Genomic DNA, 13,371 nt, shown 5'->3' with positions numbered 1-13,371 from the left:
TCGCTGCCTGCCATTCTGAAAAAGACTCGTTTATTCCTACTCTTTGCTTCCTGTCTGCCAACCAGTTCTCTATCCACGTCAATACATACCCCAATACCATGTGCTTTGATTTTGCACACCACTCTTTTGTGTGGGACCTTGTCAAAAGCCTTTTGAAAGTCCAAATACACCACATCAACTGGTTTTCCCTTGTCCACTCTACTAGTTACATCCTCAAAAAATTCTGGAAGATTTGTCAAGCATGATTTCCCTTTTAGAAATCCATGCTGACTTGGACCGATCCTGTCACTGCTTTCCAAATGTGCTGCTGTTACATCTTTAATAACTGATTCCAACATTTTCCCCACTACCGATGTCAGGCTAACCGGTCTATAATTCCCTGTTTTCTCTCTCCCTCCTTTTTTAAAAAGTGGGGTTACATTAGCTACCCTCCAGTCCATAAGAACTGATCCAGAGTCTATCGAATGTTAGAAAATTACCACCAATGCATCCACTATTTCTAGGGTCACTTCCTTAAGTACTCTAGGATGCAGACTATCAGGTCCTGGGGATTTATCGGCCTTCAATCCCATCAATTTCCCTAACACAATTTCCTGACTAATAAGGATTTCCTTCAGTTCCTCCTTCTCGCTAGACCCTCGGTCTCATAGTATTTCCGGAAGGTTATTTGTGTCTTCCTTAGTGAAGACAGAACCAAAGTATTTGTTCAATTGGTCTGCCATTTCTTTGTTCCCCGTTATAAATTCTGACTGCATTTGTCTTCACTAATCTTTTTCTCTTCACATATCTATAGAAGCTTTTGCAGTCAGTTTTTATGTTCCCTGCAAGCTTCCTCTCATACTCTATTTTCTCCCTCCTAATTAAACCCATTGTCCTCCTCTGCTGAATTCTAATTTTCTTCCAGTCCTCAGGTTTGCTGTTTTTTTCTGGCCAATTTATATGCCTCTTCCTTGGATTTAACACTATCCCTAATTTCCCTTGTTAGCCACAGTTGAGCCACCTTCCTCGTTTTATTTTTACGCCAGACAGGGATGTACAATTGTTGAAGTTCATCCATGTGATCTTTAAATGTCTGCCATTGCCTATCCACCTTTAAGTATAATTTCGCCAGTCTATCCTAGCCAATTCACGTCTCATACCATCGAAGTTACCTTTCTTTATGTTCAGGACCCTAATCTCTGAATTAACTGTCACTCTCCATCTTAATAAAGAATTCTACCATATTATGGTCACTCTTCCCCGAGGGGCCTCGCACAACAAGATTGCTAATGAATCCTCTCTCATTACACAGCACCCAGTCTAGGATGACCAGCTCTCTAGTTGGTTCCTCGACATATTGGCCTAGAAAACCATTCCTTATACACTCCAGGAAATCCTCCTCCACCGTATTGCTACCAGTTTGGTTAGCCCAATCTATATGTAGATTAAAGTCACCCATTATAACTGCTGTACCTTTATTGCACGCATCCCTAATTTCCTGTTTGATGCCATCCCCAACCTCACTACTACTGTTTGGTGGTCTGTACACAACTCCCACTAGCGTTTTCTGCACTTTGGTGCTCCGCAGCTCTACCCATACAGATTTCACATCATCCAAGCTAATGTCCTTCCTTACTATTGCGTTAATCTCCCCTTTAACCAGCAACACTACCCCACCTCCTTTTCCTTTCTGCCTATCCTTGCTGAATATTGAATACCCCTGGATGTTGAGTTCCCAGCCTTGGTCACTCTGGAGCCATGTCTTGGGTAATCCCAATTACATCATATCTGTTAACAGCTATCTGCGCAGTCAATTCATCCACCTTGCATTGAGACACAGAGCCTTCAGGCTTGTTTTTTTAACATTCGTTGTCCTCTAAGAATTATGTTGCAAATAATTCCCATAGATTTGAATTGATAGCACTGCAATAAAGACTTTACATCTTTTTAAACTGATTTTCTCCCCTCCTCCTCCTGCTCTTCTGAAGCATTCACGCTTCCAGAGGGTTTCTAGCATCACACGCCTGTGTACCCCTTGGCCAAACTTTCTGCATGCACAGACAGCGAGTTTTAGTTGGCCACTCACCCAATGTCCATAAATATGCACTTCCAGCAGGGATCGGTACATAGCGATCAGGACTGTGGTTTTTTTCCTTCACTAACCCAGGGGAAGCTCAGGCCAACTGAAGCGACCCTATTATCACCCAGGCTGAAATCAGTGACCTCTGCAAAGCCCAGAAGACCTTGCAGCCTGTATAGTCTAGTTACACACTAACTTTACCAAACGAGGTATTAATCTCAGCATGATCAGACATTCACGACATGGAGCATGCTAAAAGCTGGTGTTCATGTCAGCTTTTATCAGCAAAGAAACTGAAATCCATCCCATACAATTAAATCAAATCAGCTGATAACTCGGAGCAGTTTGAAAGATGTAATCTAATCTTGTGGTTTAAGATACAGTTCTAAAGCTCTCGAGTTACAAGTTTGTGGTTTAAGATGTCAAATAAACCCAGTGATCTGACTGCTGTCTTGTGATCATTATCAGGTATGGAGGAACAATCTGAACACTTTGTTTTGATCAAATTAACTTGATAATCTCTAGATCTCTTACTTTCTATTTGACTCAGTCCTCCTCTCCCAAGTCCTTTGATGTCAAGATACTCAGAAATGAAAACCAAATTCATTTAAGAAACCAACAGCTGTGTTATTTCTGATGCATGTTGGGGGAGGTTTGCATTTATTAAGCCCCTCCCCTCTCCCCCACCACTGCACCAGCTCCCAGGTACTATTTCATCCACAGATTTGTACAATATTTCTGCAAGTCTAGTGCACCTTTCAAACGTGAAGAAATGTACTCCAGACATTCCAAACACTGCTTTGTGCACGAGCTTCACAGAATTTCAGTAAGAAACGACTGGCTAGTTGCATAATAATACACAAACAAATCTCCCTTCAACCCAACCTATTGTAGCTATCTCAGTCACGCACAACCATTCTCTTTACGAATATGTAGAAACCACAAGAGGAGAGGATGTACATGAACTGGAGTCGCTCTCTTTCTTGTCATCCTTGTCCATTGGTTGACCCACAGCAGACTGCTCAGGTCCAAGGGCTGAAGACACTTCTCCTCGTCTAACTTCTTCTTTTGATAATGAGTTATATCCAAGATCTGACTGCCCACCTTAGATTTTAAAAAACAATAATATTGTTACGGCAATAAGGAAATAATCTTACAGATATGTATTTCTTTAAAACACTTGTATACTTTTGCAACGTTGAAAAGTTTTGTTTTGCTGTTTCCCCCCACCCCCCCGTTCGGTCACACTCCCTGTTCGAAGTGTCACTTTTAGCTGACTGCACCCTGTCTCTTTCCAAAGCTAGCACAGGGAGGTCTGGCTGCTGAATGTTATGTGGGACATATTTTAGAAGGAAAAGCAGCCCGTTCCAGATTTCCTCTCCCTCTCTGAATGGTGATCGGACAGAAGGAGACAGATCAGCCACCGTCAGCAGGCGAGGAGTGTGAATGTGGGATGGGGCTGAGGGGGCGCAGTTAGGTCCAGCTGCTACAGCATTTGAAAATGATGTGGAAATCCAGGTTTCCCAGTCCAAATTCAGCGCTGACCTGAAACAAAATGTTATATTGATACAGAACTCGTCTTTCAGCAGGCAGTCCTTTTACACTTTGTAGCTCTTCAGCAACCAGCAATCCCAGGAAACTACATCACCTTCGAGCACAGTAGCAGGAGTACCAGACAGAACTAATGCAATGAATCGTAACTAGATGCAAAAACATTTGTGAATTTTAAATTAAACAAAGGATGATCACTTTAAAAAATGTAACTAATATAGTCGTAATATTGAATCGTTATTCAGAGGAGAGCTCAGACAATTTTCAGTGAGTGAAGCACTTATTGTTACAACAGATTTTGCATCATCCTGGGCTGTGATGAGCAATTTACCCACACACTTATTCTCTGTCACAAGAACAAATAATGCATATGGCAAACTACAATCTCATGTCAAAAGATAAAGAAACGGACAGTAATTTCTAATATTCGCCCCCACATTCCTGCACTTCGCTGATTGACTTATTTCCGAAGCATGGTCCATGTAATTTCTTGAACTAGCCACTAGGAGATGCACCACATCAGCACCGGAGTGCCACTTTCTCTCGTGTCCTTCTTACTGTGTCGAAGTGGCTGGGCTCTGCTTCCACGTCTCTCACAGCTAGAGACCAGATTCTCAGCAGCCTTCCCTGAACCTCGAGCACAAATCTGCATTCTACGTCTCGGGGGGGGGGGGGGGGTTGTTTTTATTTACAAAAAAGCAGGTCTAATAGATGAAACCAATTTACAATGCCAATATCACATCAATGAAGAATTGCTTTAATCATCAGATGATCAGAAACTAGTTCAGATGTGATGGCACAAGCCCAAAATACACACACATCTCCAATCCAGCATTGAAAATGAGACGAGCAAAAAAAAGGTAAACTACAATACAGAGGTTAAACCAGTTAAGTTTCAGGCTCATGTTGGTCACCAGCTTTAACAAGCAGATGAAAGCTATTACTGGCAAACATGGCCTTTGCAGAGAAAGAAAGCCTTTAAATACAGAGGAAGTCCATTAACGTGGACCAGTTTAAATATTTACTCAGGAGTTGCTGTAGGGTGGGAATTAGTGCCATAACATACAAGCAGAGCAAGATTCAATTGTGCACTCTGAATGTTTGTTCAGAAATCTGCTCCACCCTATTTCTCATGTTTTGCCCTAATTACAATCATTCAAAGCAATTAATCCTGCAAGTGATTCACGATCTTTGAGAAAAAGGGAGAGAAATTGACCCACAAATCCCTTCATATTGTTTCCTGTTACTTTCAACTTTGTCATTTGGTAGAAAGTTTTATGCAAAACCTTTCAGAGGGTGCAAATCGGATTGTAAACATGTTGAAGTGTTTATCTTTAGCAATATAAATTAACTTAACACCAGTAAATTATTCAGTTAACATGAGAATGCAATGGCACATGCCAATCAGAGAGGAAAGTAAAGGGGTGTGGGCTCTGATCTGCACTCTGGATATAAAATAGTGGTTCATATACCGACCGACTGCACTGCGAGTTTATGACCATAACCCGATAAATTCACAATCCAGGGGAAGCACCAAGTGGATGCAACAGCCCCTCCCACAGGGTGGAAGGAGAGGGAAATCACTCGAGACAGCTTTCATGCATCCAGTATCTGGTGACTGAGGAGGCTGATCAGACAGCTGGGAGTGCAGCATTCCCTCGGAATGCATTTTACAAAAATGTTCAATTCACTGACATGAAGTGAATCGTGTCCTGCACCACCAGGTAGCAGGCCTTTACTGCATTGATATGCTGCTTATAGAGTTATTCTGAATATATCCAAACACTTTAGAATGGAAAAAAATCTTGCTATTTTCTTTATATATAGATCACATCTAGAACAAACGACTGGAACAGTAAGAATTAAAAAGAAAACTGAAATCAGTCAGAACAGAAACAGGAAACAAAAAGGGCAGAGAAAATACACTGGACGTTAGACAATTACCTGAAAAGACACGGACATCCTTCAGCTCAGAGGAAATCCAGAGAGTGAGATATGGAACTCTTTCATACAAGGACTCTTGACTGCCATATCCATAGCTTGAGCTAGAGCCAAGCCTAGCTGCGTACAGAGAACAGACACACAGGGATAGGCAAGATGGTGGATGAAAGTAAAGGGAAACATGGAAGGGAAGGCCATCACGATGAGCAGGAAACCAAAAGCCATGTAAGATGGACACGAGCAGAAAATCACACACAGGTACACAGACGAGAGGAACAGCAAAAAGCAATGAACAAAACAAAAGATGAGAAGTTTAAGTTGACAGATTTTGATGACACCATTAAATGTACCTGTACTAGATCTATCATCAGTAGAATCTACTTTCATTAGCTCAGAGCTGAACTGGGGTTGCTCCACAGTGTTAGTGTCATTAGAGCTATCCATGCTGCCATGGCTAACGGCATCCAGGTCACTGCCATCTGCTTAGAGAACAGAACAGATTAGAACAAGTCACTGGGAACCAGCTATTTCTTTCTAGCCAAACTTCTTCCCTCCCCTCCTAAAGCCATCATCCCATGGGTGGCTCAGTAGCTGGCACAAGCAGCCAGCTCCTGGTGATTGCGAGTGTTAGCATGCGATCGACAGCTGAACCTGACCCTGTGCCACCAGACATCCACACACGCTCACTCCTAGCAAGATTTGCAGGATAGTGCTCGGACTGGTAACTGCGGTTGTTACTTCACTCCTTGGGCCGGGAGCACTGAGCCCCAATGTATTGGCACTCCAGCTAAGATCAGCTAACTCAGACTGGGAATCAAACCTGTACCCGCTGGGTCAGTATTGTACTTATTGGTGACATTTGTTGAGCCATTAGGGAACCACAACAATCCATTAAAGGAGTCTCAATAAGAACCTATTTCAAAATTCCAAATTTGTGATTTACTTCAATATCCTGTGAAATCAATCCCTCTCCCCCAAATTAAAAAAAAGACATAAATGGGAAAATAACAAATGGCTTGCCGGAATTATTGGGCTTAAGGGCTGAGAAAACTAAATTAACATATATGGTGGAAATGACAATTGCTGAAACACGCTGAAGAGCATCTATTGACATCAGCTCAGCTCTTCCCTTCAATTAGATCAGCAATCACCATTTAAATTTAAAAAATGAAAAACAAAACGAATCCAGACGTTAACTGTAAATGCTTCATCATGGTCCAATTTATGAAAGGACCTTGCTGGATGCGAGATTCTTACTCTGAATATTTTCCAGTTAAATCGATCAATACTTTAAGTTCTGCACTAGAACAGAGCATCTATAACATTAATTCAATCTGCAAAACAGCGATTGCTCTTCCAGTGTCCTCTTACTGCCATGGTTTCAGATGCGAATCGATGTGAAATCTCCAATGCAGGTCGGGGAGCGATCTGGGATTCGCTCTGGATGGAGAGTAACTCCTAAACAACACCCAGAAGATTGAAGCAGGTTACTGCTGCTCCGGGCAGATGCGAGGTGCAACCAGCAGCGCAGATACTGCGTTGTGTCCTGGACGGCTGCATGACAGAAGAGCATTCCCACTAAATGTGGACTGAAGACCAACTGTGTTTAGTGAAATATGCAGAAGCTTCGGTACTTTTGGTTTGCACAAATAGATTCTCCCGGATATTAACTCAGTATGAAACTATTTCCATTTACAGGAATAGAAACTAAAAAAAAATTAGAACAGGTCAGCTGTAAAAAGCTTAACAAGTTCAGAATACTCCACATCAAAAGCACAACAGACCTGATAATGATACCTGTTAAATGCCCTTTACACAGACTGATGTACTGCAGACTGTGAAACATCTGTACTCTTCCCAACAGTATTGCCAACTGCCTGTTCCATCGCAAACTAAAGCACCAACATAGGGGGCCCCCCCCCGCCCCCCACCCCCACCCCCACAGGTCAGCTCCACTCTGCCTTCATCAGACAACACAAGTGAAGCACAATGTGCCAGGTTTGATTCACAGTCTGTGCTGAACTAGCTGATCTCAGCGAGTGTGGCAGTGACAGCAGAAGGCCTCCTGCCCACACTAACATAACTGCACGTTCCTGCTGTTCAAGCTTTTGTGGCAGGAAGCAAAAGGTATTCAAATACAAGATGGAGTTTTACATCTTACTGCATTGAAAGTGACAGCGTTGCTAGAATTAATAGTAAACCAGTTCAACATTTGAGGCATTATGCCAAGGCAATTTTAGACATCATTTGAAATATATTTCTTCCTGTATCCTTTATTAGATCTCTCAAAATAAACTAAGGGTAAAAAAATACCCCACCTCTCACAAACCGAGAAGCACAATGAGAATAATTCGGCTTACAAACCTCTAGAGGATGGCAAAGGGAAACATTGCAATCTCTCAACTAAATTTACCAACTTTATCAGCTACACGACTGAATGTGCCTCCTGCATAGATTAGCTGAACAGGAAATGCTTTCTGAATTGCACAATCGATGCTAACGCAGAGTCCTACCCGAGAGCACTGGAGTCTGCCGTGGGTTAGCTGCGGCCTTTTTCAAAACCCTGCGGAACTGAGCTGTTGCGAGCACGACATTCCTTATCTTCATCCACAGAAAGTATCCGCCTCGGTTGCTCGATGGCCAAGTGCTCTCTAAAACAGCCTGCAGAAAATCAATTGTGATCCACTGTCAGCCCACCACTAAACTAGAGAAAACCTGCAACGCACCGTACGCTCGAGACTTGCTATCTTGGCTATAGAGACAAAGCATCGTGGCAGTTTAACTTTAGCATATCATCTATGGTGTAGCTCACAGTAAATCCAATGATGCTCTGTTTTATAAGGACAGGTGTGCTGTCCCGTGTAATACACAATAGTTATTTTTTGCTATGGTGAAGCTGTCTCCATTTGAGGACACAAAGTCCAGCTGTTGTGATACTGGGTGAGGTTAGAGTTTAATTGCTCTTCAGGCAGCAGGTCAAAGCCTGGTTCTCTTTATTTTTTGAAATGTGATTAGTAAAGTCAGTCAGGAATTAAGACATTCAGGCTCCTGTGTCAACCTCAATTGCGGAGGAGTCCTCATACATTCCACATGCCATCTTATGACAGAAAACTGCAGTGTGACAAGCCAACATAAGAACATAAAAACATAAGAAATAAGAGCATTTGGCCCCTCAAGCCTGCTCCGCCATTTCATGGCTGATCTGATCCTGGCCTCAATTCCACTTCCCTGCCTGATCCCCAAAACCCTGGACTCCCTTATCATTCAAAAATCTGCATCTCCACTTTAAATATATTCAAAGACCCAGTCTCCACAGCTCTCTGGGGCAGAGAAATGCAAAGATTCACGACCCTCAAAGAAGAAATTCCTCCTCATTTCTGTTTTAAATGGGCAACTCCTTATTCTGAGACTATGCCTCCTAGTTCTAGATTCCCCCATGAGGGGAAACATCCTCTCTGCATCTCCCATGTCAAGCCCCCTCAGAATCTTACATGTTTCAATAAAATCACCTCTTATTCTTCTAAATTACAAGGGGTATAGGCCCAACCTTTCTTCATATGATAACCCCTGCATCTCAGGAATCAACCTCGTGAACCTTCTCTGAACTGCCTCCATTGCAAGTATATCCCTCCTTAAATAAGACCAAAACTGTACGCGGTACTCCAGGTGTGGTCTTACCAACACCCTGTACAGTTGTAGCAGGACTTCCCTACTTTTATATTCCATCCCCCTTGCAATAAAGGCCAACATTCCATTTGCCTTCCTGATTACTTGCTGTATCTGCATACCAACTTTTTGCAGTTCATGCACAAGGTTCCTCTATTCCACAGCATTTTGTAATATCTCCCGATTTAAATAATAACTTGCTTTTTTATTTTTTCTACCAAAGTGGATATTTTCCCACATTATAGTCCACCTGCCAAATTTTTGCCCACTCACTGAGCCTATCTATATCCCTTTGTAGATTATTTGCTTTCTTTGCATCATCAGCAAATTTGGCTATGTTACACTCAGTCCCTTCATCCAAGTCATTAATATAAATTGTAAATAGTTGAGGCCTCAGCACTGATCCTTATGGCACCCCACTAGTTACAGTTTTCCAGCCTGAAAATGACCCATTTATCCCAACTCTGTTTTCTGTTAGTTAGCCAATCCTCTATCCATGCTAATATATTTGCCCAACCCCGTGAGCTCTTATTTTGTGCAATAACCTTTTATATGGCACTTTATCGAATGCTTTCTGGAAATCCAAATATACAACATCAACTGGTTCTCCCTTATCCACTCTGCTCGGTACATCGTCAAAGAACTCCAGCAAATTTGTCAAATATGATTTCCCTTTCATAAAACCATGTTGACTCTGCTTGACTGCATTATGATTTTCTAAACATCCTGCTACTACTTCCTTAATGATGGACTTCAGCATTTTCCCAATGACAGATGTTAGGCTAACTGGTCTACATAGTTCCTGCTTTCTGTCTGCCTCCTTTCTTAAATGGGGTGTTACATTTGCAGTTTTCCAGTCCACTGGGACCTCTCCAGAATTCAGGGAAATTTGGTAGATTACAACCAATGCATCCACTATCTCTGCAGCCACCTCTTTTAAGACCCGAGGATGCATACCATCAGGTCCAGGGGACTTGTCCACCTTTAATCCCATTAGTTTGCCTAGTACTTTATCTCTAGTGATAGTGATTGTTTTAAATCTCCTCCCCCCAACCCACAATAGCTCTTTGATTATCAATTATTGGGATGTTTTTAGTGTCCTCTACCGTGAAGACCGATACAAAATATTTGTTCAAAGTCTCTGGCATTTCCCTGTTTCCATTATTAATTCTCCAGTCCCATCCTCTAAGGGACCAACATTTACTTTAGCTACTCACTTCCTTTTTATATACCTGTAGAAGCTCTTACTGTGTTTTTACATTTCTTGCTAGTTTACTCTCATATGCTAACTTTTCTGTCTTAATCATTTTTTTGTCATCCTTTGCTGGTTTCTAAAAATTTCCCAATCCTCTGGCCTTCACAACATTGTATGCCTTTGTTTTCAATTTGATACCATCCTTTACTTCCTTAGTTAGCCAGAGACCATGGTCCAGAACTTAAAGAAGGGTAACTTTGAAGGTATGAGGCGTGAATTGGCTAGGATAGATTGGCGAATGATACTTAAGGGGTTGACTGTGGATGGGCAATGGCAGACATTTAGAGACCGCATGGATGAACTACAACAATTGTACATCCCTGTCTGGCGTAAAAATAAAAAAGGGAAGGTGGCTCATCCGTGGCTATCAAGGGAAATCAGGGATAGTATTAAAGCCAAGGAAGTGGCATACAAATTGGCCAGAAATAGCAGTGAACCCAGGGACTGGGAGAAATTTAGAACTCAGCAGAGGAGGGCAAAGGGTTTGATTAGGGCAGGGAAAATAGAGTACGAGAGGAAGCTTGCAGGGAACATTAAGACAGACTGCAAAAGTTTCTATAGGTATGTAAAGAGAAGAAGGTTAGTAAGGACAAACGTAGGTCCTCTGCAGTCAGAATCAGGGGAAGTCATAACGGGGAACAAAGAAATGGCAGACCAATTGAACAAGTACTTTGGTTCGGTATTCACTAAGGAGGACACAAACAACCTTCCTGATATAAAAGGGGTCAGAGGGTCAAGTAAGAAGGAGGAACTGAGGGAAATCCTTATTAGTCGGGAAATTGTATTGGGGAAATTGATGGGATTGAAGGCTGATAAATCCCTAGGGCCTGATGGTCTGCATCCCAGAGTACTTTAGGAGGTGGCCTTGGAAATAGCGGATGCATTGACAGTTATTTTCCAACATTCCATAGACTCTGGATCAGTTCCTATGGAGTGGAGGGTAGCCAATGTAACCCCACATTTTAAAAAAGGAGAGAGAGAGAAAACAGGGAATTATAGACCGGTCAGCCTGACATCGGTAATGGGTAAAATGATGGAATCAATTATTAAGGATGTCATAGCAGTGCATTCGGAAAGAGGTGACATGATGGGTCCAAGTCAGCATGGATTTGTGAAAGGGAAATCATGCTTGACAAATCTTCTGGAATTTTTTGAGGATGTTTCCAGTAGAGTAGACAAGGGAGAACCAGTTGATGTGGTGTATTTGGACTTTCAGAAGGCTTTCGACAAGGTCCCACACAAGAGATTAATGTGCAAAGTTAAAGCACATGGGATTGGGGGTAGTGTGCTGGCGTGGATTGAGAACTGGTTGTCAGACAGGAAGCAAAGAGTAGGAGTAAATGGGTACTTTTCAGAACGGCAGGCAGTGACTAGTGGGGTACTGCAAGGTTCTGTGCTGGGGCCCCAGCTGCTTACATTGTACATTAATGATTTAGACGAGGGGATTAAATGTAGTATCTCCAAATTTGCGGATGACATTAAGTTGGATGGCAGTGTGAGCTGCGAGGAGGATGCTATGAGGCTGCAGAGTGACTTGGATAGGTTAGGTGAGTGGGCAAATGCATGGCAGATGAAGTATAATGTGGATAAATGTGAGGTTATCCACTTTGGTGGTAATAACAGAGAGACAGACTATTATCTGAATGGTGACAGATTAGGAAAAGGGGAGGTGCAATGAGATCTGGGTGTCATGGTATATCAGTCATTGAAGGTTGGCATGCAGGTACAGCAGGCGGTTAAGAAAGCAAATGGCATGTTGGCCTTCATAGCGAGGGGACTTAAGTACAGGGGCAGGGAGGTGTTGCTACATTTTTACAGGGCCTTGGTGAGGCCACACCTGGAGTATTGTGTGCAGTTTTGGTCTCCTAACTTGAGGAAGGACATTCTTGCTATTGAGGGAGTGCAGCGAAGGTTCACCAGACTGATTCCCGGGATGGCGGGACTGACATATCAAGAAAGACTGGATCAACTGGGCTTGTATTCACTGGAGTTCAGAAGAATGAGAGGGGATTTCATAGAAACGTTTAAAATTCTGACGGGTTTAGACAGGTTAGATGCAATAAGAATGTTCCCAATGTTGGGGAAGTCCAGAACCAGGGGTCACAGTCTAAGGATAAGGGGTAAGCCATTTAGGACCAAGATGAGGAGAAACTTCTTCACCCAGTGAGTGGTGAACCTGTGGAATTCTCTACCACAGAAAGTTGTTGAGGCCAATTCACTAAATATATTCAAAAAGGAGTTAGATGTAGTCCTTATTTATAAATCGAAAAACATCCCAAAGTGCTTCAAAGAGGTGTAATCAGAAAAATGGATGCCATGGATAGGAGGGAGACCAAACGCTTGATCAAACAGGTGCATTTTAAGGAAAGGCTGAAATGAAGAATGGTAAGTGGAGAGACAGAGGAGTTTAATAAGGATATCTCAGGGATCAGCCTCTCGGCTGTCAATGTTGGGGCAAAGGAGGTGGGTGGGGGACATGCACAGATTCAAAGGAATGGAATCGGGTGGGTTGTAGGGCTGGAGATTACTACATAGATAGAAACAGTTGAGGCCACAGAGGGATAAATGTGAAGTACTGGCATCCGGGAGACAATGTAGGTCAGCGAGGAGAGGGGTGCTGGGCGAATGGGACTTGGAGTGGGAGAGAGTACCAACAGCGGGATTTTGAATGTTGCCGTTTATGGAGAATGGGAGAGAATGCAGGGAGGATGTTTGACAGGGTAGATGCAGGGAGGATGTTTTTCGATTTATAAATACAAGTAGTTGTGCATTAAATATAATGAAAATGCTAATTCTCGTGCACATGTTTTCATGCACATGTCCATCATGTCCAGATATTTCATAACTCTCGGCAAAGATTTATTCGTGAGAAATAAAGATGCTAAGAAAAAGATGTTCA

General features: G+C 42.5%; 1 protein-coding gene across 12 annotated transcripts in view; it reads right to left on the bottom strand.

Moving 5' to 3' along the window:
* Positions 1-13,371, bottom strand: part of dennd4a (DENN/MADD domain containing 4A) — a 137,735-nt gene that overhangs the window by 29,285 nt on the left and 95,079 nt on the right. For 9 of the 12 annotated variants that reach the window (XR_011587450.1, XM_070858601.1, XM_070858600.1 and 6 more), the window contains 3 exons: positions 8,065-8,212; positions 5,902-6,033; positions 3,020-3,163 (listed from right to left, as the gene is read on the bottom strand). Coding sequence is in view for 11 of the 12 variants with exons in the window: in XM_070858601.1 (XP_070714702.1) it covers positions 3,020-3,163; positions 5,902-6,033; positions 8,065-8,212 (424 nt within the window). In the remaining variant the exon portion in view is untranslated. Of the gene's footprint in view, positions 1-3,019; positions 3,164-5,554; positions 5,672-5,901; positions 6,034-8,064; positions 8,213-13,371 lie in introns of all 12 variants that reach the window. The other 3 variants (XM_070858606.1, XM_070858610.1, XM_070858607.1) reach the window with 2 other exon arrangements.

Source organism: Pristiophorus japonicus, chromosome 17, assembly GCF_044704955.1.
Source record: "Pristiophorus japonicus isolate sPriJap1 chromosome 17, sPriJap1.hap1, whole genome shotgun sequence".
Taxonomy (NCBI): Eukaryota; Metazoa; Chordata; class Chondrichthyes; family Pristiophoridae; genus Pristiophorus; species Pristiophorus japonicus.
Note: the sequence above shows the minus strand (reverse complement) of the source record. Positions and strands in the feature narration are given on the sequence as shown.